General features: G+C 52.9%; 1 protein-coding gene across 2 annotated transcripts in view; it reads right to left on the bottom strand.

The window, feature by feature from the left end:
• LOC104167815 (corticotropin-releasing factor receptor 1) overlaps positions 1-23,165 on the bottom strand; it is a 27,153-nt gene extending 3,988 nt beyond the window's left edge. The window contains exons 1-9 of one of the 2 annotated variants that reach the window (XM_009708192.1): positions 23,121-23,165; positions 14,640-14,724; positions 5,507-5,626; positions 4,187-4,272; positions 2,979-3,085; positions 2,479-2,599; positions 2,056-2,209; positions 1,734-1,794; positions 805-877 (exon numbers count right to left, since the gene is read on the bottom strand). In XM_009708192.1, the coding sequence (XP_009706494.1) occupies positions 805-877; positions 1,734-1,794; positions 2,056-2,209; positions 2,479-2,599; positions 2,979-3,085; positions 4,187-4,272; positions 5,507-5,626; positions 14,640-14,724; positions 23,121-23,165 (852 nt within the window). Of the gene's footprint in view, positions 1-804; positions 878-1,733; positions 1,795-2,055; positions 2,210-2,478; positions 2,600-2,978; positions 3,086-4,186; positions 4,273-5,506; positions 5,627-14,639; positions 14,735-23,120 lie in introns of those variants that run through there. The other variant, XM_009708193.1, reaches the window with a different exon arrangement.
• Positions 23,166-23,325: the final 160 nt, after the last annotated feature.

Below are 23,325 nucleotides of genomic sequence, written 5' to 3'. Positions count from 1 at the left end.
CGGCTGCCGAACCACTAATGAGGGCACGAGAAGGTGGCACTGGGAGCTGAGCACAATTGACACAAATTAGAAGTGGCCTGGCTACCTGACGGGCTGGGAAATGAGAAGCAAGCTCAATTATTCAGCAAGGTTGGTTGGTGCTGGTGATTAGTACCCCCTTGGGTTTTCTCAGCATTGCCAAGGAGGGAGGAAAAGCTGTGGGACCTTGTGCATGGCTTTTCCCCTGCAAACATGGGTTGGACCCCTGGCACTGCTGCTTGCGACTTGCCACCACTGCTCTTCTTTCTCCCTTCCAAAAAGGGCAAAGCCCCAGCAAATTATGCTCCGTATGCCTCCTGGTTCAAGCATTGCTGCTCAGCCAAGGGCCAGGAGCAAAGTGATATGAATCAGGGAATCGAGTTGAGGTCCCCAGGCTTCTGCGAATGCTTGGCAATGCACCCACCTGCACCCAAATAGTGCCAGGGCAGGGATGGAGGGATTTACTGATGCACGGGGGAGTCTGCCGATGGGAGCATCCCTATCAGAGTGAGGTCTCCAGGCTCCCTTTCTAGTGCATCCCAAGGCAGCAGGATTTGTGCACACTATTTCTTATTGTGGGTTAGATGCCCAAATTTGCCCAAGGTGCAGTTTGGGTGAGGGGAGCTGGGCTTGCAGGGCGAGTGGCATTGCTGCTGTGGAGCAGCGTAACCAGCTGCAGCACGGTGAAGCTAGAGGAGAGGGCAAGAAACTTTTCAGGAACATCTTTATCTCACGTGCAGATGCGAAGGACCCTATCTTTAGCAACCAAGGTCACTTTGCTCTTACCAGAAGCACCAGGATCATGGGGCCTTGGTAAATGTAGTCGGTGTAAACTCCTGCTCGCTTCCCAAACCAGCACCTGCAAGGCAAGGACAGGTGGTGTCGGGGACAAACCTGCAGTGTGAGTGACCTGGGTTTACTCCTGTCCTTGCACAATCTCTGTAAGTCACCATCCCTAGGGTGAACGCACTACCACTTAAACTGCTGTAGCCACTATGGAATAGCTTCCCTGGGAACCTGGTATATGGAGGTGCATGGGGGCTTGTGGGGGTGTTTATGGGCCCCGTATGGATTTGGGAACTGGTTATTGTAGGATAAGCAGGGACGACCTTACACGCACACCAGTGTGAGTCAGCTCTGTCCCCAGCAAACCCTGCGGGATCTCACGCAGGTGTACCTGTGTCCTGGGAGCACCTTGTTGGGTGGTGTTAAATCAGTGCTGTGCCTGCGTGTGTAGCACAGGGCTGCTGAAGCCAAGGGGCAAAACTGGCCCTGAAAAACAAGACAAGCTGCCATTCCTCTGAATGGGCTCCTTTTAACGTCCCAGTCCGCGTGATGAACTCTCAGGTGCCTGTTAAGACCTCCATTAGCAAGTCTCTGTGAAAATGGCTCAGGCGATGGAAGTTTATATCTCTGCTGGTAGATTAAATCCCAGCTCCATTTAACAAACATGTTGTAGGAGCTCTGTCTTAATCTCGCTTTTCCCCCCCTTAAAAATCTCATTCGCCCTTTGAAGAGAAAAATGCAGCAGCAGAGAGCCTAAAGGTGGGACAAAAGAAAGAATGGAACAATATTATCTTTTTTTTCCTCCCACCCTTTCCATGTATCCTGCCTCATGTCAGCCCTTCCAGGTAGGATCCACAGCCCCTGGCACAACAGATCTCTAGGGAATTGGGATAGAGAGGAGAATGGGGAATGAGAGCAATCAGGCTCACTTCTCGTTGTCGTAGTACAGCTTCCCGATGGCCCAGGCGACGATGATGGGAAAGGGGATACCTGCAGATGAACACAGAGATGAGTCTCAGGGGTGCAACGTTGCCATAAGATTGTGCTGCAACAGGGATTTTCTTACACAGGGCAAACCACCCGGTGAGATGATATGGCCAGGGAAATCCCATCATCCCATCCTCCTGCTCATGGCAGCCTTTTTGCAGCTATTTGGGTGCAAGAAGAGCTGGAGCAGAGGCTGGAGTTGGGCATCACCCATCACTAAAACCTTGGGTACCTGGTGAGTGAAGGGGAAATCCTGGTACTTACACCAGCCGATGCAGATGAACATCCACTTGCGGAGCTTGTCCGTGGAGTAGGTGAGCACGATGGCCGTGTGCAGGTAACAGCCCTCACCGAACATCCAGAAAAAGTTGGTGACATGGAAGTAATTGTAGGCGGCAGTGACCAAGCGGCACCAGACCTGCCAAGGGAGTGAGGAGGAGACATGGAGGGTGAAGAGCAGAGCTCTGTGTTACAGTGGTGAAACTGTTGCACAGAGCAACACAGACCCCAGCAGAGCAATTGAACCCGTGTTTCTTCTAAGCCTGGGTTGTCCTCCAAGCACCAAGCAGCCCTATTTGTCCCCTCAAGCTGCTTTTGTAGCCTCATCTTTGGGATCTCCAAGCTCCCCACACATCCCAGCTGCGGAGGGCTGGGCTCAGCCTGGCTGCCTGGCAGAGCTGCACCTACCACATTGCTCTCGTGCACCTCCGGGTTCATCGTGAGCTGCACCACGAACCACGTGGCGTTGCGTAGGATGAAGGCTGTGATCAGGTTCCAGTGGATGATGTTCCTCAGGCAGCGGATGCTCCTGAAGAAGGGGGGACAAGGGACCATCAGAGTGTGGTGGGTGTCTGGGGGCCGGCCACGGGTGGGCTGGGGGACAGGGCTGAACGTCTTTGTTGGGACCCCAAGGGCGAACTGCTGGGGCCATGCCCTGGGTGAGGTGGGCAGGACCAAGGTGGTGGAAGGCACCAAGGAGGACCCTCTGCCTTCATAACCGAGTGCTTTAAAAAAAGCAGCAGGAGGAAAATAACCCTGAGATAGGCATGATCCCTCCAGACTGGAGAGTAATGGGGGAGGATATGGCAAAAGTCAGTGGCTGGGTCCATCCCCAGCCCAAGGGCTGTGGGGTGACCTCTCTGGGCTTGTCCCCCCAGCAGGAACATAGCAGAGGTCGGGTCACTCACCGAAGGCGCATGAAGAGGACAAAGGCCACGAGGAGGGCCCCCAGCGAGACACAGTGCCCCAGGTAGTTGATGATGACGGCGATGTGGTAGTGCAGCTTGCTCTTCTTCTGGCGGGGGGAGATGGGGAGGGGGTCAGCAGCAGCCCCGGGTACCACCGCAAACCCACCTCCTCTGCCACATCACCTCCGAGAGCCGCACTGCAAATTTTAGGCCCCTTTTTCAGAGAGTAACTGGATGCCATCTGGTGCAGGACAGTGGTGATGGGGCTGGAAGGGGATGGTTGGATGGGGCTAACGCAGACAGGAGAGGCTCCAGCCTGGCCCTGCAAAGGGCTCCCACGTTTCATATCCTACCCTTGCCAAGGCAGCTCGTGGTTGCTGTCCCTACACCACCCCTGCTCAGCGCTGGGACATCCCCAACCCATCGTCTGGGGAAATCCTGCTGTAATTCAGCCGAGCTCGCTGGCAACATGACATCTGATGTCTCAATTCATTCCCTGTTGCCCTGGGGGCAGCTGAGAGGCTAGGATGAATTTGGGCAGAGGGAGCGGGGGATCTAGGGAAGGTGTGAGTGATAATTAAATTAATTGATTGCTCCTGCTGTTAGGCACTCATCCAACCTGTGAATTAGCAATTAACTGAGTGAGAAAACCACTCCTGGCAAGAGATATCAGCATTTTAAATACCAGAGGTGGTATCAACTGCAAATGAACAGCCTGTATCTCTTCTCCTCTGCTCTGAGGGGTGGCTTGACCTACTCAGAGGCTTGTAATTCTTGGTTCCTCATTTTTTTTATCCCTTTCAGCTTCCTGAACATCTCCTTTATTTCATTGCCAGCAGGGAGGGAGGGATGGGGTTTGCACTGAGTGCTTGTGTCAGGAGGGAGCTGGAGGAGGGCGATGAGGCTGGAGAGGATGCTGATCTGCACCTGGTGACCCTGAGGCCAGGAGACCTCACACTGCAAATCCTCTTGAATTTTTAACAGGGAAGGAAACTGTTGTGGCTTTATTTTTGGCAGGGAATGAAAATGCAAATCAAGAAGGGGGTCAGATGTGCTGCATGCAACCTTATATCTGGGATGTTGCTGCATGCCCAGCCCACAGCTCCCTTGGGCCGTTCCTGATCTGGATGCTGTTGCCCTTCAAAACTCCCTTGTCTGTCCCTCACCCTTCTGCCAAGAGCCCGGCCGAGGGACTCCCGAGGTCCTACCTCTTCGCTGAGAATCTCCTGGCACTGGGAATAGTTGACCCGTGCTGCCCAGCTCCCGTTAGCGAGGCACTCCCTGTAGCCATTATCTGAAAGAGAGGGTGCCCATCAAAGGGTTAACGATGCATAGGGATGGCCACGAAGATGTGACCTGATGATCATCACTAATGCAGGGGCCAGTGGCATCTTTTGCTTTGAAGCCAGCTCCGATACTGCCTTGGTTACAATTGCAGAACCAAAATCTTGGAATATTTCAGACCCACTCGAGGGCTTTGGGTCTGCACCAGCTCTGCCCCTCGGTGTTTGGGGACCTCGATACCTCCCACCGCTGAGATGCAGTGGGAGCAGCACGAGTTCAATTCTCCTTTCTCCCTCCTCTGCACCGTTTGCTCGAGCGATCACGTTCCATCCTGCTGCAACAGCAGTGTGAAGTTTTCACGTCTCTCCCTGCATTAGGAGCTTTCTTTGCCTCCCAGCAAGGACGGAGAGCGGCAAGGCTAACTGGGAAGGAACGGCCACGACAGCCCTGGAGCAGTCTCTGATTAACCATCAGCACCGGGGTGATGCCGGCACTGGGACAATGCTGGCTTCTGCTATTAACAGGAGAGACGGTGAGCCTCGTCAGGGCGATGGGATGGGACAGGGATGGGAATGGCTCTTAGGCAGGCACAACTATGGATTAATGCAAAGAGACTCCTGTAATGGCATGAGAGGCACCAGGAAGCAGGAGCCGTATGCATGCGATCTTCTACATCCCAAAAGCGTGTGGGATGGAAAAAATTGATGTTTTCTGTGGGAAACAAGATGTTTCTTTCATCAAAAGCAGCACTTGAGTGGTCAGAAGCTCAACTGTGTGCTAGGAATGGCTTTGGGCCCTTTTCAATCGCATTCGCTTCGTCTCCTGCTCCCAGCACGTCATTGGCAGTGACAATGCAGCCACCCGTGCTGGGGGGGGATGAGCTGCAAGGTCCCCCCTGTCCTTGCTCAGCTGGGGGTTGCAAACCTCTGTGCCACCTCCAACAGCAGAGCAGGCTGACTCCTCTTCCCCTGTCCCTGGGGGGGAGACATCAGCCCTCTCCCCCTTCACAGGGGCATGTCCGGCAGGACCTGCTTATAAAGCTGCTGCTGTGAAGCCACCCTCCCTGAAATTGGGGATACGTAGGCTTTTTTGTTTTTTGGTTGATGGTTCCCAGAGAGGCGCCCAATGAGCTCTGTACCCAGAGATGTGTGGTCACTTGTGCCCCCACAGCCCCTGATGCATGGGGCTCTCTGAACTCCCCCATCCCTCATCCACCATGTCCCCACCAGTGCTGCTTGTCTTACTCGTGGTGTTGTACCGCACGCCATAGAAATATTCGGGACAGGGGCGAGCTACCAGCTGTCCCACCGCACTGCGGGGCCAACACGTGCCGATCAGGTCTACCGAGGCGTTGCACTGGGGACCTGTGGGGAAAAAGGGTAGAGGGTTAGTGGAGGTCTGTGGGCCACCATGGGCCACCTCCTGGCTGTTGAAGGGTCAAGGTTTGCCCAGAGAGCTGGGGCTGCAGTCTTGGCTGAGCCAAGCGGTCAGTGCAAGCTCAGACCCCAGAAGAGCCTCATGGCAGACACCAAAGGGGTTCTGTGCCAAGATTCCCCAGGAGCTGGTTGATCCATCCTGGCCATGACTATTGTTCTGGTCCTGTCTGAGCACCTGGGTTAAGCTCAGTTCTGGCATAAGCCTGGTTTTGCGACCTGGCTTCCAAGTCAGCCTGGGGTTCCCTGCCTCTGGTCTTCCATCCCTGCTCTTTTCTTCAACCATGACTTTGGCGTCCAGCCCTGCAACAGCCAGCAATAGGGCAGCTTTTCTCTTTCCCAGTGGTGCCTCCAGCCCGGTGTTGGAGGGATGCTCCTCAGATCCCCTCCAACCCTCTCACACCTCCTGGCTGTAAGATCTCCTTCCTAGCTCTTCCCGTTGGTCTCTTCCAGCCTTTCCCAGGAAGAAAACGCCAAGTCTGCTGCTGCTATTTCAGATTTCAAGCAGGACTTGTGTGCTTTTCCCAGCTACACAAGTGTGCTAACGTAGGCATTAGGTAGGCCAGATTGCAGGCTTTTTTATGTATAATTTGTGTATATTTAGAACAGCATGTACTGTAGCTAAATATGTCCTAGCTACATCTCAAAGTGAGATAGGAAGCACGATGGCTGTAATATCCATAGAATACAACCCTTGACTGGCAGCGGATGGATGGGCAGCAGACCCTGGAAGGGGCAGAGTTCAGTGCAAACCCCTCCTGGGTACCAGGGATGTTTGCGCTGTCGCCGCAGAGACAGGCATTGCCATTTCCTAAGATAAAACACCCCAATTCACAGCTCGCTGGGTGCAAGAAAACAACATTTCCTCTCCACCCAGACTCGATGATTATTATTTGAATGCCTTTCCTGAAACTTCCTATGGATAGAGCTGGCTAAAGAGTGACCGAACAAAAAAAAGCAAAATACTGTTTTATTAATATGATAAAGGTTTTCATGGGGGTATATTTGTTTTCATTGATTATCTGAAAATTTGACTCCTTGGTTTCTTGGGATGTTCTCAGAGCAAATTTTCAGTGCAAAGAAAAGGGGGGGTTTCTTCAAACGTCTTTGCAAGGGAAAGAAACTTCCAAGCATGTGAGCTGGGGAAGCATCAGAGCATGGTGAGCGTTACCTTCTGCCTTCCATAGCTTGTAGTGAGAAATTAATTTTAACAATGACCTTTGCTTTTAGCTTTGCTAATGTGTATGGTTGCTGTGGCAACCTTCACTTTAAGTTAACTGTTTTAAGCCTGTATTTCTTAGGAAACAAGGTGCATTTAATCACATGTAGTGTGCGTGTCTGTGCTTGTCTGCATCCATTAGCATTTGTTGAACTCTTTAGCTGTTTTGACCCAAATTTAACAAAGAAATAGAGAGTCACAGAAAATGAAGTCCCTGTTTAAAATTTTATGATAATATTCATCCAGATAGAAAAAAGACAATGGGTAATTGCTTCAACTAAGGACCAAGTTAAATTGCAAGTGCTCTCCCTGTTAGCCACCTGGGAATCCACTCAGGTGAGAAGCTGCTTGAATATCTGGAATAGGAAAAGCTTCACTTGGAATAACGCAGCATACAAAAATGAGGCTTGCACAGTGCTAATGCTCATGCAGTCATCAAAACCCCTCCCTGTGACTGGTGGGGCTGAGCACAAACTCCATTTTCTCCCCATCCCCTCCTGCCTCAGTTTCCCTCCTGCATCCCAGGGGCTGTGCTGGGGCACAGATGCAGACTGCTGAGGGAGGACAAGCTGGAACACTCAGTAATTAAAATCATCAGAGCCAGGGAGCAGCAGCAACAGTACTCTCCATCCGTAAAACAAAACCACAGCAATGCCATTAATAACCAAAAAACCAAGACAGATTCATGGAAATGATGTGGTCAGACAAAGGTGGCATCGTTCTGTTATACGTCTGCTCAAGTCTGGATTTAATATCTCCACATTTCTCCAAGGCATTTGATTTAATGCTGCTTGGCACTCTCATTAAAGCGCTATGGACACCCACTGGATGACAAACCGAGTGGATGAGTCTTGCAGTCCCACCACGGCAGGGATGCGGGGTGAAGGTGGAGCAGCATCACCAGGAGCTCAGCCCCCTCCTCGTCCCATGGGTCGGCGTTACGGTGTGGGGTGACGTTCGGGCTTGAGGGCTGCAGTCGGGTGAGCAGAGCTCAGGCTTGGCCAGGATGTAGGAGGCTCCTGGGACTTCACCCTGTGCACAGCCAGCTTTGCCCCAGCACCTCTGTAGGCAGCATTTTGAGGTCTGTCCCACCAGTTTTTAGTCTGGTGGGTGGCTGTAATATTTTTCCTGGGCTCACACTGAGAAATGCTTGATGAAGAAAAGCTGCAGAAAGCAGATTCTGCTCTTTCTGCTCTCTCCAACATATGGGGAAGAAAAAAACCCCAAATCTCTTGCTGAGGAAGGGTTAAGTAAAACAGCGAAGGCAAAGAGTGCCGTGAGGGCTGCGACCTCCCGTTTGCCCAGCACCACCGTCTGCTCCAGCTTCTCCCCAGTGGCATGCGGCTCCCAGCATTTCGAGCACTGTTTAGCATGGAAATTATATGTGTCAGTGCTAAATGCTTTCATATCTGCTTTGTGGCGCATCCGTATTTGCGGTGGGATTATTCTCCCAGGTTCTGCAGACATCTGCTCCAGCTTTCTCAGCACCGTTGCCTGCACAGTTTTGGTCTTCGCAGCTTTACAGCAAGAAAGGTCAATGAATTTCCTACCTGCACCCAATCCCCCTGATCTGGCTCCCTCTCACACAGAAACATGGCATTTGGGGTAGGAAGGAGCTGGTCCTGCTTTGAGGCGCAGAATGTGGCATGGAGAAAGTCACTCAAATCCCTTGTCCCCCTTTTCCTTTGGGTTACGCTGCTTTGAAGCAATATAAAGCATTTCCTTTCCTCTGAATCAAAAAAAGTGCCTGTCCAGGGACTTACACTGAGACAACTATATCACGATAACTGTCTCAGGATAACTGTAGCAATATCCCTTCTCTTTATATAAAACATCCTTCTCCAGCCTGCTTCCACCACTTGCAGAGGCCCCTGAGATGGCTCCAAGCTAACGCCATGCAGCCGTGTGAAGCCTGGCAGGGTAAAGCTCTCCCGTCCCAGCTAATCTGCCAAAAGATTTTGAGCAAATTTAAAGAGGATGGAGCATGTTTATCCTGGGCCAGCACCACCAGACGTGTGGCCACAGCGCTCTTGAGCTGATGCCAGGAGGTCTGACGCATTACTGTTCCATCAAACCATTGCTAGGATGGTATGAAGAGGATGAAAGCAAAGGTTGTGCTGATATAATCATGCTGGTAAACATGTCCTCATCTCACAGTGGGCAAAGCTATGCATCAGCGCAACGTCCGAGCTTGCTGCTGTGTCTCTAGCAATGCTACAGATGCTCGAAGGGTGAAGCCTCTCTCCCCTTGTGCAATGCAGTGCGGCCAGGAGAGACGATGGAAATCTGAATCACAGGCTCATTCCCATGGTTGAGAGTGATGAGGTTATTTATCTAAGGTGTCTCAGGAGGCTGAGTAACAGCTGAAAGGTGTTCGTTCATATCTCTACCTGTCTTGAGCTTTTACTCAACCACAATTATCTCTGTCCATCCCTGATGTCCTCAGTGAGTGCATTGCTGCTGCTGCTGCCTCCTGGGCAGCCTCCGGCTCCTTGAGAGTGTCCCTGCTGCAGCATGTGGTAATCAGGGCTTCATCTCCACGTCTAATCAAAATATAATTGCTGCAGCCAGTGCGCAAAGGTCGTTTGTCCCTCCCAGGCAGCTCCACCGCAGAAGGAGCCATTTCACACCTTACGGCCCCAAAACAAGGGCCTTTGGGGGGATGCTCTTCTTTCAAGGCGCTGATGTGCCAAGGAGGGGTGGTTGGATCCCACCTATGGAGCCACTCTGGTGCTTGAGTAACACCTTGAGGCATTGAGGGAAATGGCACTGGGGGACACAATTTATGTTAACATGGGGTTGAAACTGAGGCGGTGGAGCTGATTGCTTTCCCTCTGAGTCAGGGTTGGGTACTCAATATGGCTGGGAGCAACGGTGGTTGTCTCAAAATATTTAGATCCTCACTCACACCCTACCTCCAGCACTGCTTTCAGTGGCATTGGGTGTTTCTATTTATCTTTGTAAGAGTCCAGTCCTTAAAAATCCCCAGCAATCCTCCCAAGCATTCAAGTTCCATGATCCTCAATGTAAAATAATTACACAGGCTAATTACGCGTTATGAAAGCAAAGCGTCTTTGTAATACATTTTTGGCTTGTTGCTATTCACCATCATTGACTGTCCCCTTGGGTCTTTGCTGCTGTTCTGGAGAAGAATAAATAGGCGGCATCAAACCTAGCTTCTGCCATTGGTATTTGATGCATCTGCTCAATGTCGTCACTTAAGACTGATCCATGTAGAACTTCTGTGGAGCGTATATATTTATTGAATACATCAGTAGTGGGTTGGGTTTGGGGCATATCTTGTTCTCCTGATATGACCTTTAGAGTGGTTGGAGTTGTGTTACTACCAAGGGTAGCAGCAAGTGGTTTATTCCCAGGTATTGGCTGGGCTTTGCTGGTGGTGAGCAAAGACGCATAATCCCTTACTGGCAGAGTTTTCCTAGCAAAGACTTCTACTTTGGCTACAAGTGAACAGAGTAGCTGGCAACGATTTTACTGCATCCCGTCCAAATTAGAGTTTAAGTGTCGTAGCTGCTGCTCACGCTGAGATGTGCCAGGACACTGTTTCCTACCAGAAAACCTCATCACCTTCTTCCCTCCTCCACTACGATAAAATCTATGAATATAAGCAAATTTTTATGACACCCCTGTTTCCTAGATGATGGAGCAGAATGGCTATATTGATACAAGTATACACTTAAAACACAATGATTTTTCCATATAGGGGAGTTCACATTTTTTGGTTCCCAAACCTGCTCCAGTATCGCTGCTCTCCCTCGGTGCTAAGTCCCTGCCAGGACTCATTGCTGCCTCTCCAGCCCCAGCTCAGCTCCTTTATTGGTATTTCTGCCTCGGTGGGGGAGATGCCAATGAGGCTGAAGGGAAAAGAAGAGCTGATGTTGTTCATTTGACCTTTATGAATTGAAATTCCTGTCTCTCCCCAGGGGAGTCAGTGAGTGAATGAAACAGCAGCGGCACAAGAAGGGGCTGCTGGAGCAGCATCAGCGGTTTGGGGAGCTGAGCTGGAGCGGGTGGAAAGTCCCTTGCTCAAACTCTCACCTGCTGTGAAATGTGTTTCCAAACCTGTCTGATAAAAGCACCTGCGAAGGAAATGCTCTCATCGCTCGCTGCTCTCCTGTGCTTCACAGCCACAGGCTTTTGCTGTATCTGGACCAACTTGATTTGCTTTATTTAAATGCAAAGCTGCGCTCCCTTCCCCTCCTTGAAAGAACCTCCAGACATTCCTATTCAGTTCTGCCTAGCTTTGGTGTCATTTTCCTTTGCTTTAGGTAAACTTGCAGTGGCAGGAAACATTTCTTTCCTAGGAAGGAGTCAGCTGTGCTCCCCTTTCTCTCCTGAGCACGTACACAGGATTGGGAATAACAATTTATTGTGATAACAGTTTAACAGCTTAAAGGAGTGAATGGTGCAGTCAGGACCAGCGGGGGCGGTTAGCAATTGGGTGCCAACTCCTTGGGCTGATCCAAGCTTGAGTGCTACAAACGGCAAAGCAACCCTGTGAGTGCTCCGAGCTCGCTCCGCTCGAGTGCTTTCTGCTGGGCTGCTTTGGAAAGACCTCATCTATTTATTATGAAGAGGCTTTCCCATCTGCTCAGGTTTCCCCTTCCTTCCCCAGGGCAGTGCCGTGATGGGAAGCGGTCCTGCAGCTGCAGGAGGATGCTTTGCCCCGACGGGTGAAGTGACCTTGTCCCTCCCTGATGGGCTTTGTGGCAGGGCGAGGTGAGAACCAGCTGCGCACAGACCCTGGGGAGCTGAAATCATCAGGAAGACAAATTCGTGGTCGGAGGCAATCTGCAGGCTGGGAGCCCTTGGGACAGGCACCTGTCGACCCTGGACAAGGGATGCTGATCCTTGCTGCATTCGTTTTCAAGCCTAACCTGGGAATTTCTTGGCTTCCAGATGTTTGGGGGTGCAGCTGACCTGACTTTTCTAATGCACCACATTGACCTCAAGTCCAGCCTGGAACGATTTCTTCCTGGAGGAGAAAATATTCACTGCTGCTGAGGAAAGCAGCTTTTCTGATGGAGTGGCCAATTATGTACGGATGCCCATGTGTCCCAGCACTGGCCAGAATCAGGGGCTCACCGAGAAGTATTTTTGACGCACATCTAACATAGCAGGTTAAACCATCACGCCTGTGCGAGGAGTCTGAATGCCAAGGGACATCGCCCTGAGTTGGGGCCAGTGTGCTTAGAAGATGGGTAAATCAATGCTGATAAGAGGGCAGGACAAGGGAGCTTTGTGGGGCTCAGCTGCTCTGCTTCCTGGGATGAGGGTTTGCTCACAACGCCTGCACCCCATGAGCATGGTGAGCATCACCCTGGGTCTGTCTGCACCCCACTGCTGTGAGCAGAGACCTTTCCAGATCCTGGAACATGCATCGGAGAGTGCTGGCACCCTGGTGATATCATTGTCCAGCCATGCATCCTCATTAAAAAGTGTGAGATTAAATAATGAAGGGACTGGTGACCCGAGAAGAAGAAGAGCCCACTCTGGGCTGTTTTTTGGAGGAGGGATGCCTGGAGGAGAGGGCACGGGCACGAGGCAGGGCCGCTCCGTGCATCCAACTGATGCCCTGCCGAGCCGCGTGCTGGGGGACCACTGGGCTCATGGTATTGGCATGTGCCATTTCCCAAGGGTTACGCAGACATTAACAAATTAAGTCGCATGGCCCTCGCTGCAATTCTCATTAGCGTCATCCTAACAACTCTCTGTGCTAAATAGCCTCGAAACAAAGTCTCCGGTTTTGTAAATATCCCTCCCTAGGAATCACTGCCTGAATCAGGCAGGGCTTAAATGGACCCCAAGGATGAGGGCTGGCGCTGAGCTCCACTTACCAAGCAGCAGACGTAAGACAATTAGTTTCATCTCTACCTCTTGTTCTGTGCCCCCTCCTCAATCTGGAAGTGGCTCTCACATGCACCAGCCCCATCCCAAATTAATGAGTTACTCAGGGATGACAGGTCGGATGCGTGGAGGAGCTGGAGATTTTGCAAATCTGAAGCTTGATGCGTTGTTCTCCCCTGTCCCAGGGTGATGGGCACTGAGATGCACTAAATCCTGCTTGGATTCGCTCTAATAAATCCCTACCGAGCAAAGCCCAATCCTTGCAGAAAGCAGCACCCACTGCTTGAGGGTGGCGGCGATTGCAGGACATACCCATCAGCAATGCCATGGCAGAAATTCTCCCCCCTCTCTGCCCTCTCCCCTGGGCTCGGGAGGTTCCAGCAGTGGGTAGCAAAGGCCGGGAGCTGGGCACGAGGAGGCTCTGGGACCTGCCTGCTGCCCTGGGTCGTGCCACCAGCGGGTCTGTGCATCGCAAGTGGACCCTGCAGTGCTTGGCCGATGCTTCTGTGGGTCAGAGCCCACGGAGATGGACACGTGTTGCACCAGGGGAGGTGGGTAAGAAGAAAACAAATGCCATTTATCACGGCCTAACATGGCTAAGGACAGTCACCTTGCCGAGCAGAGTGATGAAACCTTCAGGGAGCAAAGCACGCAAGTGATGACCAGGTTTCTGGTCTGCACCATGCACTTCCACTGGCAGCCTTGCTCTCCCTCAGCTTTCTGCCTCCGTTTCTTGGGCTGGGGATGCTCCTCGCAGGGCTGTGGTGGCCTAGGCTCAGCCAGGCATTGAGTCAGCTGGTGCCAAGCTGTAATTTTTTAAGGAGGAGTTTTTAATGCTGCTGTTAATGGGAGCTGGGTGGTGGGCAGCCAAACGTCGGTGCTGGGCCACCGTGGCCATCCGTCACCCTAACGGAGAGAGCTGCTCTGAGAGGCGGGGACCGGGGCAAGCTGAGCAATTGCTTGGTGCCCACTCTGGTCTTCATTCAATCGTAGGAAAATGAACTCTGCAGCATCCCTGAGCTGGGGAGGACTTTTCTCCTTGTCCTCGTGAGCTCCTCTCTTCTCTCTCAGCCATCTTTCCTCCCCCAAAACCTGTCACTGAACCAGACCTGTCACTGCTGAGATGACATCCAAGTCACGTCTTGAATATAAGCTAAAAGCCAGTTTTGGCACAAACACATCTTGGGCCTGACCGAGTTGGATGCAAACCCATGTACGGGTGTTGAGAAGGAGTGAGCTGCCCATGACCCTGCTGGTCTCACCCAGCTCGGCTGAGCCAGCCCTGGCCATGGCCATGTCCCCAGAAGTTCCCCGTGGCTGGTGGCCTCCTAAAGAGCTCAATGTCACAGAGCTGGGAGGCCTGGGGGATGGAGGGTGACTGAGCCCTGAGCACATGGTGGCCACACAGCACTGGTGACGTGGTCTCTGCAGAAAGTCACAACCTCCAGTTGTCACCCCTGGGCAGGGGTTCTGGCAGAGGGGGGTGGACATAGGGGACAAAGCTTCTGGTGTCCCTGGGCATGGCAGAGAACGGGCAGCGTGGGAGCAGGGGCCGGGCAGATGTCTCTTTGCCCATCTCCCCCTTAAGCCCAGCCCAACAGACATTTCTTTTCTCTATTTTTAGCTCTTCTGAGCTCTGCATCTTCTACCTGCCTCAACCATCACCCTGCAAAGAAGCTGCTGCAGCAGCCAGCACGGGGCTGCAACGCAGCCTCAGCCCATCCCACCTCCCCCTAAAAAGGAGCTGGGCAGCTGCAGATCAGCCCAGAGACACCCCCCTACACCCTCTTCCAGCAATCCCTGCCACCGAGGTCCCCTGGGGATGGCTAGGGTGGGCTGGGGACGCAGGACACTCACCCGTGTGGTTGGTGACGGGCGGCAGGCTCTCGCAGTACTGCTCTTGGATGGAGGCTGCAACTGGGCTATTCCAGAGGAGAAACACCTGCACGGGGAGAGAGCAGACCACAGGCAGGGTTATAGGTGCAACATGCCCCCAGTCCCTCCTTGGACACGGCAGCGGGTGGGTCAGATCTGAGCTTGTCCACGTCTTGGTGGATGCCACCCTCCAAAGCTGCACGATGGACGTGTACCCGTTTGCAGGATGGGTTTCCCACCCCAGAAGAGCCGGGCTTATCCAGCCTGGGCCTGTGGGACTGATGCTCTCCGCTTTGTTTCCCACCTACCGATCCTCTCCTGCCCCAAATATCCCCCTCAGCAAACCATACTGCAGCCCTGCACAGCCCCTGCCCGGTCATGGAGCTTCTGCTATTTAGCATTTTAATCAACACTTTTAGTTTTAGCATCTTTGCATCCTGAGAGCAGACAGGGGAAACATGATGAGCCTGACACCACGCTCAGCTTTTCAATACCTTATTAAAATCACAGCCTTGTAAGCTGTCAGTGGGAAGATGTTAATACACGTCCTTAAGGAGATCTGATCCACAGTCAACCGGGTCTGGTTAAAGCCTTTTTTCGGGAGAAAGGCTTGTCGACAAACACTGACGTTCCCATTGCATTGGGAAGCATTGACCAGGACCTATCCCACCCCTTCTCCAGAGCAGCTCCCGGCGACTCTGCAGCTCTCCTGCAAGTGAAAACCATCGACTCTGTCTGCATCGGGAGCTATTTTGGAAAAGGTACTACTGAATTCTTGTGCCTTTGGTGGAGTTTGGGGAAACTAAAACTGAGGAAGGAAATTGCAAGTGGAAGGCAGCAGAGGGACGGTGCTGTGAGACCCAAGGCTCACCAGAGAGGCAGACGGGGGAAGGAAGGGACCTGCTCTTTCACAAGACACATAGATTTCTGCCAGAGCAGCTGCCCACTTTCTCCTCCGGCTCTGAGACGGGTGACACGGGCCGATCCCTGCTGCTCAGGGGACGAATGCCCATGGTGGATGAGGCCAAACTCCACTTCTCTCACCCCAAGCCTGCCCTGCAAGGACTGACCAGACCCCTTGGAGGAAAGCTCACTGCTGACCGACTGAACGGCAGAGCCGTGCCCCGAAACACAAGCCCATAGAGATCCCTCGGGGACTCACCCCTGAGCCTGCGGGCAGGAAAGGCTCAGTCCCCTCTACTTGCAGGCAAGTTCCCAGCTCCCCGGGGCGGCGGGCTCGGATGCCGTCCTGTGCTGAGCCAATACAATGAACAACAACCTCCGGCTTCCCCACCGGCCAGGCTGCCTGATCTCCCTTCCCGAGTGCTATTTACCTTCAAAACTGCTCTGGGTAGGGAGAAGATGGTCTTCCTCTTGCCCTTTAGCCATATAAACACTGGCTGCTCTTGCTGGCACACCCAGCAATCCCCTCTGCCTTACCAAAACCTTAGCAGGATTTATTCAGACACGGAGATGAGCTCAGCACCCACTTGCTCTTTTCCAAACAACTATTTACTGCCTTGGGAAGCTGGTTTTGACAGCAAGCGAGATGTCAGGCAGACGTATAAATGGAGCTGAGAATAGCTTCCTTGTTATGACTGCTCCAGATGGCACAGGGGATCCGGCAGCAAAACCCTGCCCCAAGCGCGAGCACTGCATGGAGCTCCTGTTGTGCTGGTCCTGCAGGAGCTGGGCACCTCCTGGGTCTCTTTCCCGAAAGCTGAGACCACCCAAACTCCAGACATGGGCTAAGCGAGGTGTAGCGGGGTCAGGTCCCCTCTGCATTGGTGCCCGCAGCTGGTGCCCACCCGACCTGGTGGCTCTTTGCACTGGTAGCTGGGACAAAAGGGGTCCTCCCTAAATGGTCTGGGATGGTTTGTCCACCTGAAAAGGCTCTCAAGTGTTAATTGGATGTGTTTCTCCTAAACGCAGCCTGCTCCAGCCTGGCAGTGCCCGTTCTCCTTCCAGACACAGGGAGAGGTCTTGGCACTGAGCAGCAACATGGACCAAGCTACAGCTAGCGGGGGTATGGATGGAGCGCAGTCTCTGCCTCTTTGCAGACTTTGTAAATGAGCTGAAACAGCTACTGAAGGAAGAAAGAAAGAAAAGAAAGGTTCCCCAAAACACAGCAAACCCTAACAGCTTTTTGACCAGGCTCCGAGTCTTGGCTCACTGCAATGTTGCCAATGCTCTCGACAGAGGCAGAGGGTTTTTCCCACTCCCATTAGTCCCAGCTCGATAAGCTGGGAAAGGTGGCAGCTGCAGGCAGATTTGCACAAGCCAAAAGCATCCTGATCTGGTACCCTGATGGTTGGGCTCTTGTCTGTTTTGCCCTTTGCGGGTTACTTTATCCCTTCCCAGGGCTTTGCAGAGAGAATAGGTCAAAGCTCCGTCCGTGAAGAGCTTTGCCTGCCAGAGCATCGCTGCCGTAAGATGCCATTCCCAGCCGGGCCGGGTTGGAGCCAAACCCACCTCAACAGCCTCAAAACAGCAGTGGGTCGTGCTCGGGCCAGAGAGGGGCCATGTCCTTCTGCCCTCCCAGCCCTGCTTTGACATAGGCTACGGCAAATCACGCTCTGCGGTGAAGAGCACTGTGACCTCTCTCAGGCTGCCAAAATCCTGGAGAGCTTCAGCTGAGCGTTCAGCTGCACGGGAAGGAAAAGCAATCTGCTTTTCTAGAAGCAGTCGGTTTGCACAGCGGTCCCGGTCAGCCCGGGGAGTTGCTCCCATGGGGACGATGGTTCTGCTGGGAGCTGCACGGGCCGCATGAGGCCCCGCACTGGCAGCAGCTTCTGCTCCCGCCAATGGCTCCACGGCCGTTGCCTGAGCATCTGCCCAGCTCCCTTCCAGGCTCTGCTAACGTCTCCATTTCACACACAGAGAGGCATCGCAGCAGACGCCGATGGTGCTGGGTTAACCTCGGACCTCACAGAGCACCAAGCTCCTTCCTTTCGCCCCCACATTTCCCGGAGCGGGATCAGCTGGCCCCCACCACTTCTCGCTGCACGGCTCAGACACCAAAACCTGACGCTGCTCCAGTGTTTCCTGCATCCCACACGCAGCAAACACCAGCTGCAGTCGGTGTCCCACCACCCACCCAGTCAAGGCTGTCCCAGAAGGGAAACTGAGGCACCGAGTACCACTCATCTAAGGTCGCTCGGGCCGTGCTGCCCCATGTGGGGCAAGTGGCTCCTATCTGAACCCACTAGCCGTGTCCTGCTGCAATGCCACTGGGTTTTTCGGAGCCATTCCCTGTGCCCATGAGGGGCACAGGGTAGCAGGTCCCCTGGACCAGGAGATGCAGCACAGTGGGCTGAGGCAGCATCAGCTCTTTGGCATGAGGGGGCTGGGGGGTCTCGCTGCTGGGATGGGTGTGAGCAGCAAAATCACACACACACGCATGGTGTCAGTCCCTGTGACCTGCCACTGACCTAGCAGCAAAATTCAATTAATAACAATTAGGAATTAATGTCCCCCTGCAGTGCTTTCCCTCTTCAAAGCAATCCACAGATATTAATTAATATATTCACATCCGAGTCAAACATCAACCCCCTGTGCTGTACTACCCAGAGACAGGCTTGTCCTCCCTTGATATCTCACTGCCTCCAACAAGATCAGATCTGCGTAGCAGGAAGGGCTGACAGCTCTGAGCAGTGAGATAGATGGCTCGTAGCCTAATTAGCAATCAAAGATGGGGCTTGGGTTTTCCACTGCCGACAGGGCTGTAATTGGAGATCGGAGCCATCAGCAGGATGAAGCAGTGTGAGCCAGTGGCTTTGCACAAAGCTGGAGAGGTCGGCGGGACCGATGGATGGTGATGGCCACACCAGCCACCCTGGAGTTGTCCTTGCTGTAGGGACCTTTCTCACCCATCAGTTCTGCTCCCCGCCTTGGCTGGGCTTGCTGCTCCCTGCGACACTTGGTGTGGAAGAAGAAAAACCTCCTGGGACACACGGGCAGGGGAAGGGCTGAGCACAATCTCTGCCCTGGACCTTCACTGAGGTTCCCCGCGGTGTTAGGCTGGGATCGAGCCTGCTGTTGGCCCCGAGCCTGCAGAAAGAGGTGCCAGGCTTTGGGTATTAAGTACAGTGAATGTTAAAAGAACTGGATGTCAACCTTGGATGGCAGAGCAGCATCAGCGGTGCGGGAAGGGAGGGCACGGAGCAACATGTCTTGTCGACACCACGGCTGTAGGCTGGAGGTGGCCTTGAAAAGACTGACCGAAAGAGCTGGCCCCTCAAATGTGCTTGGAGGTGGTCAGGGTGCCTCCAGCCCCTGCCGCCCAGCCCTCCCTGTCCCCTGCCTTCACTCCGCTGTGGAGCATCCCTTTGCCCTTGTCTCCTCTGACTTCCAGGCAGCTGGTGAGCTTCTCACCACCTCCACCTCGAGGGTTTTCACTTGGGAAAGTCCCATCCTTAGACAAAGCCATGAATGAAACCCCCAGGGAGCATCTGGCCCATAAAGGACGCCTCTACAACGCCCTGCCTTAGCCCTGACAGTCATCTGCTTTGCCATCCCCTGAGCTCAAGGTTTCTCCGAGCCCCCTGCTTTACCAACAAGTGCCCCGTTGCTGCTTCACTGGCTGTCGTGCAAAGCCGCATCAGAAGCCCTGCTAACGTCAAGGCATCAAGGCAAAGCGCAGGCAGCAGAACGAGGCTCAAAGCAAGAACCACAGGGGGATTTTCTGTGGCTGGTGTTACTCAGGGGGAAGAGCAGGCAGCGAGAATGCGTCCATCTGGCATTAAAATCTGTGAGTTTATTAATTTAGCCATATTAGAGGGCCAGCCCCTGTTGTGTGTAGACAGAGGCTTTGGTGTGAGTATTTATTCCGTTTGGAGTCTTTCTCTGAGCATGCTGGATGCAGATCCTAACAAAAGAATATCAATCAGGGCTAAATGAATGCCCTGTAAAACCTGATTTATGAGCAATTAAAGGTTTTCCTGGATTAAGCTCTGATCTGTCTCACCCGCCATAAATAATTCTGACTTCATGTATCTATCAAAAGGGGCGTGGATTTTTGGGACAGGTGAAAAAAAGAATAATGATATTTGGATATTGGGAGCTAAAGGCACAAACAAGCTGGGGAAGGGGACACTGCGGGAATCAAAGCGGCTCCTATGGCATCCGGATTTGCCAGAGCGAAGGCTGCTAAAGAAGAGTTGGAGTGATGGACACAAGCACAGGGGAGGGCTGTTCTTCTACGGTTTTGTATTAAAGTCTCCTGTAGATTGTACACGTGGGACTTGTGTGCATTCACAGATATTTTCATTTTGGGATTGGCGATTTGGTTTCCCCAGCTACCTCCCAGGACACATATCTCAGCTGCCCCACACCCTCTCCTTCACCCATCGCCTTTTTAGGGTCATACCCTGGACACCTATAATTTTCCTCCAGTTTATCTGTAGTCACAGCTAGGGAAAGCTTGGCCACACCAAAGCTGCATCTGCCATTGCCTTTCCAGGGTGAATAGTAGAGGATTTCAGGGTGGAAGAGGGTCTATGATTTACAAAAAGCCAACACCCTTTGCCCTCTGCCATCTGGATGGAGGCGATTTGCTTCTGGGTGGGTGACTCCTGGATAAAGCAGGACACCCTGCAGAGAAGGAGGGTCTCGTCTATTAGCTCAACATACACTTCGGGAAAAAAGGAAAAACAACAGATGGGCCTCTGGGTATGTTATATCATCTTCAGAAAGAGCCACCCGCGGAGTGACAGCTCTCAAGCGTTGGACAATGGCTCCTGGGCTCTGTTGAGGGAACCCCATGCTCATGATTTGTGCTTTCCTTTGGGGCCAAATACTGTTCTCCAAGATAAAAACCACAGATGCAGCCCCTCGAAACGCTGCAGGCTCAGACCTCAGCTTGAGCTAATCGCTCGCCACAAACTCCTGGGCCAGCCCTGTGTAGGATTTCTGGTGAGCAGAGCTCTGTTTCAGGGCAGGGTTGAGCCGGCTGTGCAGGTTATTCTCATTCTATCTCTATATATTCATCCTGTGGCGATAAGGCAGCTATTCTGGGAACAGGCTGTGCCATTTCCATTCACTTCTTCACTGGAGATATGAAACCACGGGAATGATTTCGTACACACTGAATCAACTCCGGCTTTTAAGGACAGCAAGGACTGGAAGAGATGGGCAGGGTCAGCGTGTCCTGCTACCCCAGCTCCGCATCTTACACGAGGATTTGAGCAGCGAAGGGGTAGGGGGCTGGTTTTTGGGCTTAGTGCTACTGGAGCTGATCAAGGGAGAGGGGAAACTGTCCCACCCCCAGCATCAAACTCTGTTTTTCCATAAAACGCTTCTGCAAACAGTTTTATCAGCCCCAGAAATGTCATCAGTTCCTGACAAAGCTGCAGGTGAACTGTTTCTTGTTAACCACTTGTGTAGTTTGTTTAAATGACTTGCAGGGTGCCAGAGAACATTTTGCAGCAAGGTTGGCTGCCTGTCTCCTGGTCTGTCTGTCCAACCCCCCAGGGGATGTCTACCCAGCAAGGTAAGGTGGGCAAATCCATCCTACACTGGAGCTGCTGGCCAGATGCGTGGGGAACACCTTCGCTGTGCCAGCCCAGGGATCTCCCGGCTGCAAAATTTGCCCAAGCAGGGGAGATTTGCCCTTGCTGAGCTCTCTGTCGGAGCTGGACTGCTGCAGGTCTCTGCCCTCGCAGGCTGGGCGCTGCTGTGGGTACGCCTGGCTGCAGGAACGCCTTCACTTAAGGTTGGAGTTTCACGGTCCTTTAGCCCATGCTGTCCCCTGGAGAGGGTTGGGATTGTGCTGGAAAAGGATCTGAATTTTGAACGTATATATTTATAAGAAAGAATAGATAGTTTGGCTGCAAAGGGGTGATCTGTAGATTGGGTGTTTCTTTTTGGAGCTGGCTGGGAGAGACTTCTCTTTGCTTGGGCTGGTTTTCATGACCCCCTCCTGGTCCCAGCCCCAGCGCAGGGGTGGTCTTGCTCTCAAATTCTGGAAGCTTTTTGGGGATTTTCCCCCATTTCTTCACAAGGACACCATCCCCAGGGAACACCTAGGGATGGCTAGGGAACCCCCCGAGCCTGAGGAGGTTTAGCAGAGGATGGGAGCGGTGTCTCAGCACTTTGGGGCTTTTTTTCTGCCCACTTTTTGCTCACACTAGCTATCGGGAGCTGTCACGCTCGCTTGGCTGTCCCCATCTCAGACCTTGCCCCTATTGCGCCAGGTCTGTGGCTTTGCCAACGGTGTCCCCACATATTGGCCAAGGAGGACCTGGGCTGGGGGGAAGAGATCCTGCCCTGTCTTGTCTTCATTTCTTACATCGGAATCAAACAAAACCTGAACCAGGGAATATAACCACAAGAGAGCTCCTATAAAACAGGAATAGGGGTGTACAGTTATAGGAAAAAGCAGCTGCTTGGAAGAGAAGCTTTTAAAAGCAACGCCAGCTTGGCAAGGAGGTCACCTGGTGCGTATCGGTTCTTCTCATCACTTAGGTGAGAACTTTCCTATCCCAAAGGTGCAGCTAAATTCTCCTCCCTGCTCTCACCGCCGGCGATGCGCAGTGAGAAACCAGCCCGCGGGGTACGGACCGCAACGGTGCTAACGGGGAGGGCTGACCCTCCGCTTTTTCTGCTGTTTTAACTCTGCAGTCACAACTGGGTCACTGAGACAGCGTTTTGCAGAAAGCCAGGCTTTTTTTTTTTTTTTCTTTTCTTTTAACCCTCTTTGACACAGAGGTTTAATAAAAAACCTGATCATTTTGTAACTGCCTACATAGGTTTGTTCAAATGATGTTCAACATTGCACTGGAAACCTTTTTGTCTCCGTGTTTCCCCAGGGTTTGGGATTTAAACATGCTTTGGGCTGGGAACATTTCCTTTCTTGATGAGCCCTCGGGGAGGAGGAATATTGCTTCTGACAAAGCATTTGCATTTTGTGCAGAGCTGCAAAATTAGCAGTGGCTACAGTTCCACAGCAAGCCATTTAGAAAGGAAAGTCTTGCGCTTTGCGGGTGGGGGGAAAAATGAGAGGTTTCTTTAGCAAATCAGTTAAGGGGGGTACAATTAGGCATTGCATTTGTGTTGTCGCCATCCATCACACCCCCAGAACGGCCGCCCCCTCCCAGCAGCCTAAGGGAAACTGGTGGCAGCTGGTTTCACTGGGAGGTGCGAGGCCGGGAGGTGCTGGGAGAGCTGGGCTGTGCTCGGGAGGACCTGGCTGCAAGTGTCCCCCCTTTAATGATCCTTTCACTGACTCCAGCACCCTCCCCGCTAGTTTTTGGGCACCGTGAACTCTTGCCAAGCCCCTGTGCCTCGACTGGAGGAATTCTCCAGAGGGCCCTTTGTGTAGCGGTCTCTCCTTTTACTTTTCCCTTCCTTCAAAAGAAATGGAAAAGTCATCGCGGAGAAAGCGAGCGGTGCCGGGTGCGGAGGGGTGATGGGGAGGAAGGCAGCAGGGCCCTTCTGGGAGAAGAGGACTTAAAAGCATCTTACCTGCAGGAGGAGGAGGAGGAGGGCAGGAGGTAGGCTGGGCACCATCCTTAACTCCCACTGTGCCCAGCTCCCCCGGGCATGGCTGGCAGCGATCCCCACTCCTGCTGGGCTCCTTCTGCCGTCGGGGATAAAATCCTCCGGGCTTCGTGCGAAGGAGGGTGTCCGGGTCCCGGGGGGGCTGCACGGAGGCCAGCAGGTACCTTTC

This window comes from Cariama cristata, unplaced genomic scaffold (assembly GCF_000690535.1).
Source record: "Cariama cristata isolate BGI_N322 unplaced genomic scaffold, ASM69053v1 scaffold2209, whole genome shotgun sequence".
NCBI classification, from domain to species: Eukaryota; Metazoa; Chordata; class Aves; order Cariamiformes; family Cariamidae; genus Cariama; species Cariama cristata.
The sequence above is the reverse complement of the archived record's forward strand: the minus strand, read 5'-3'. Positions and strand labels throughout refer to the sequence as shown.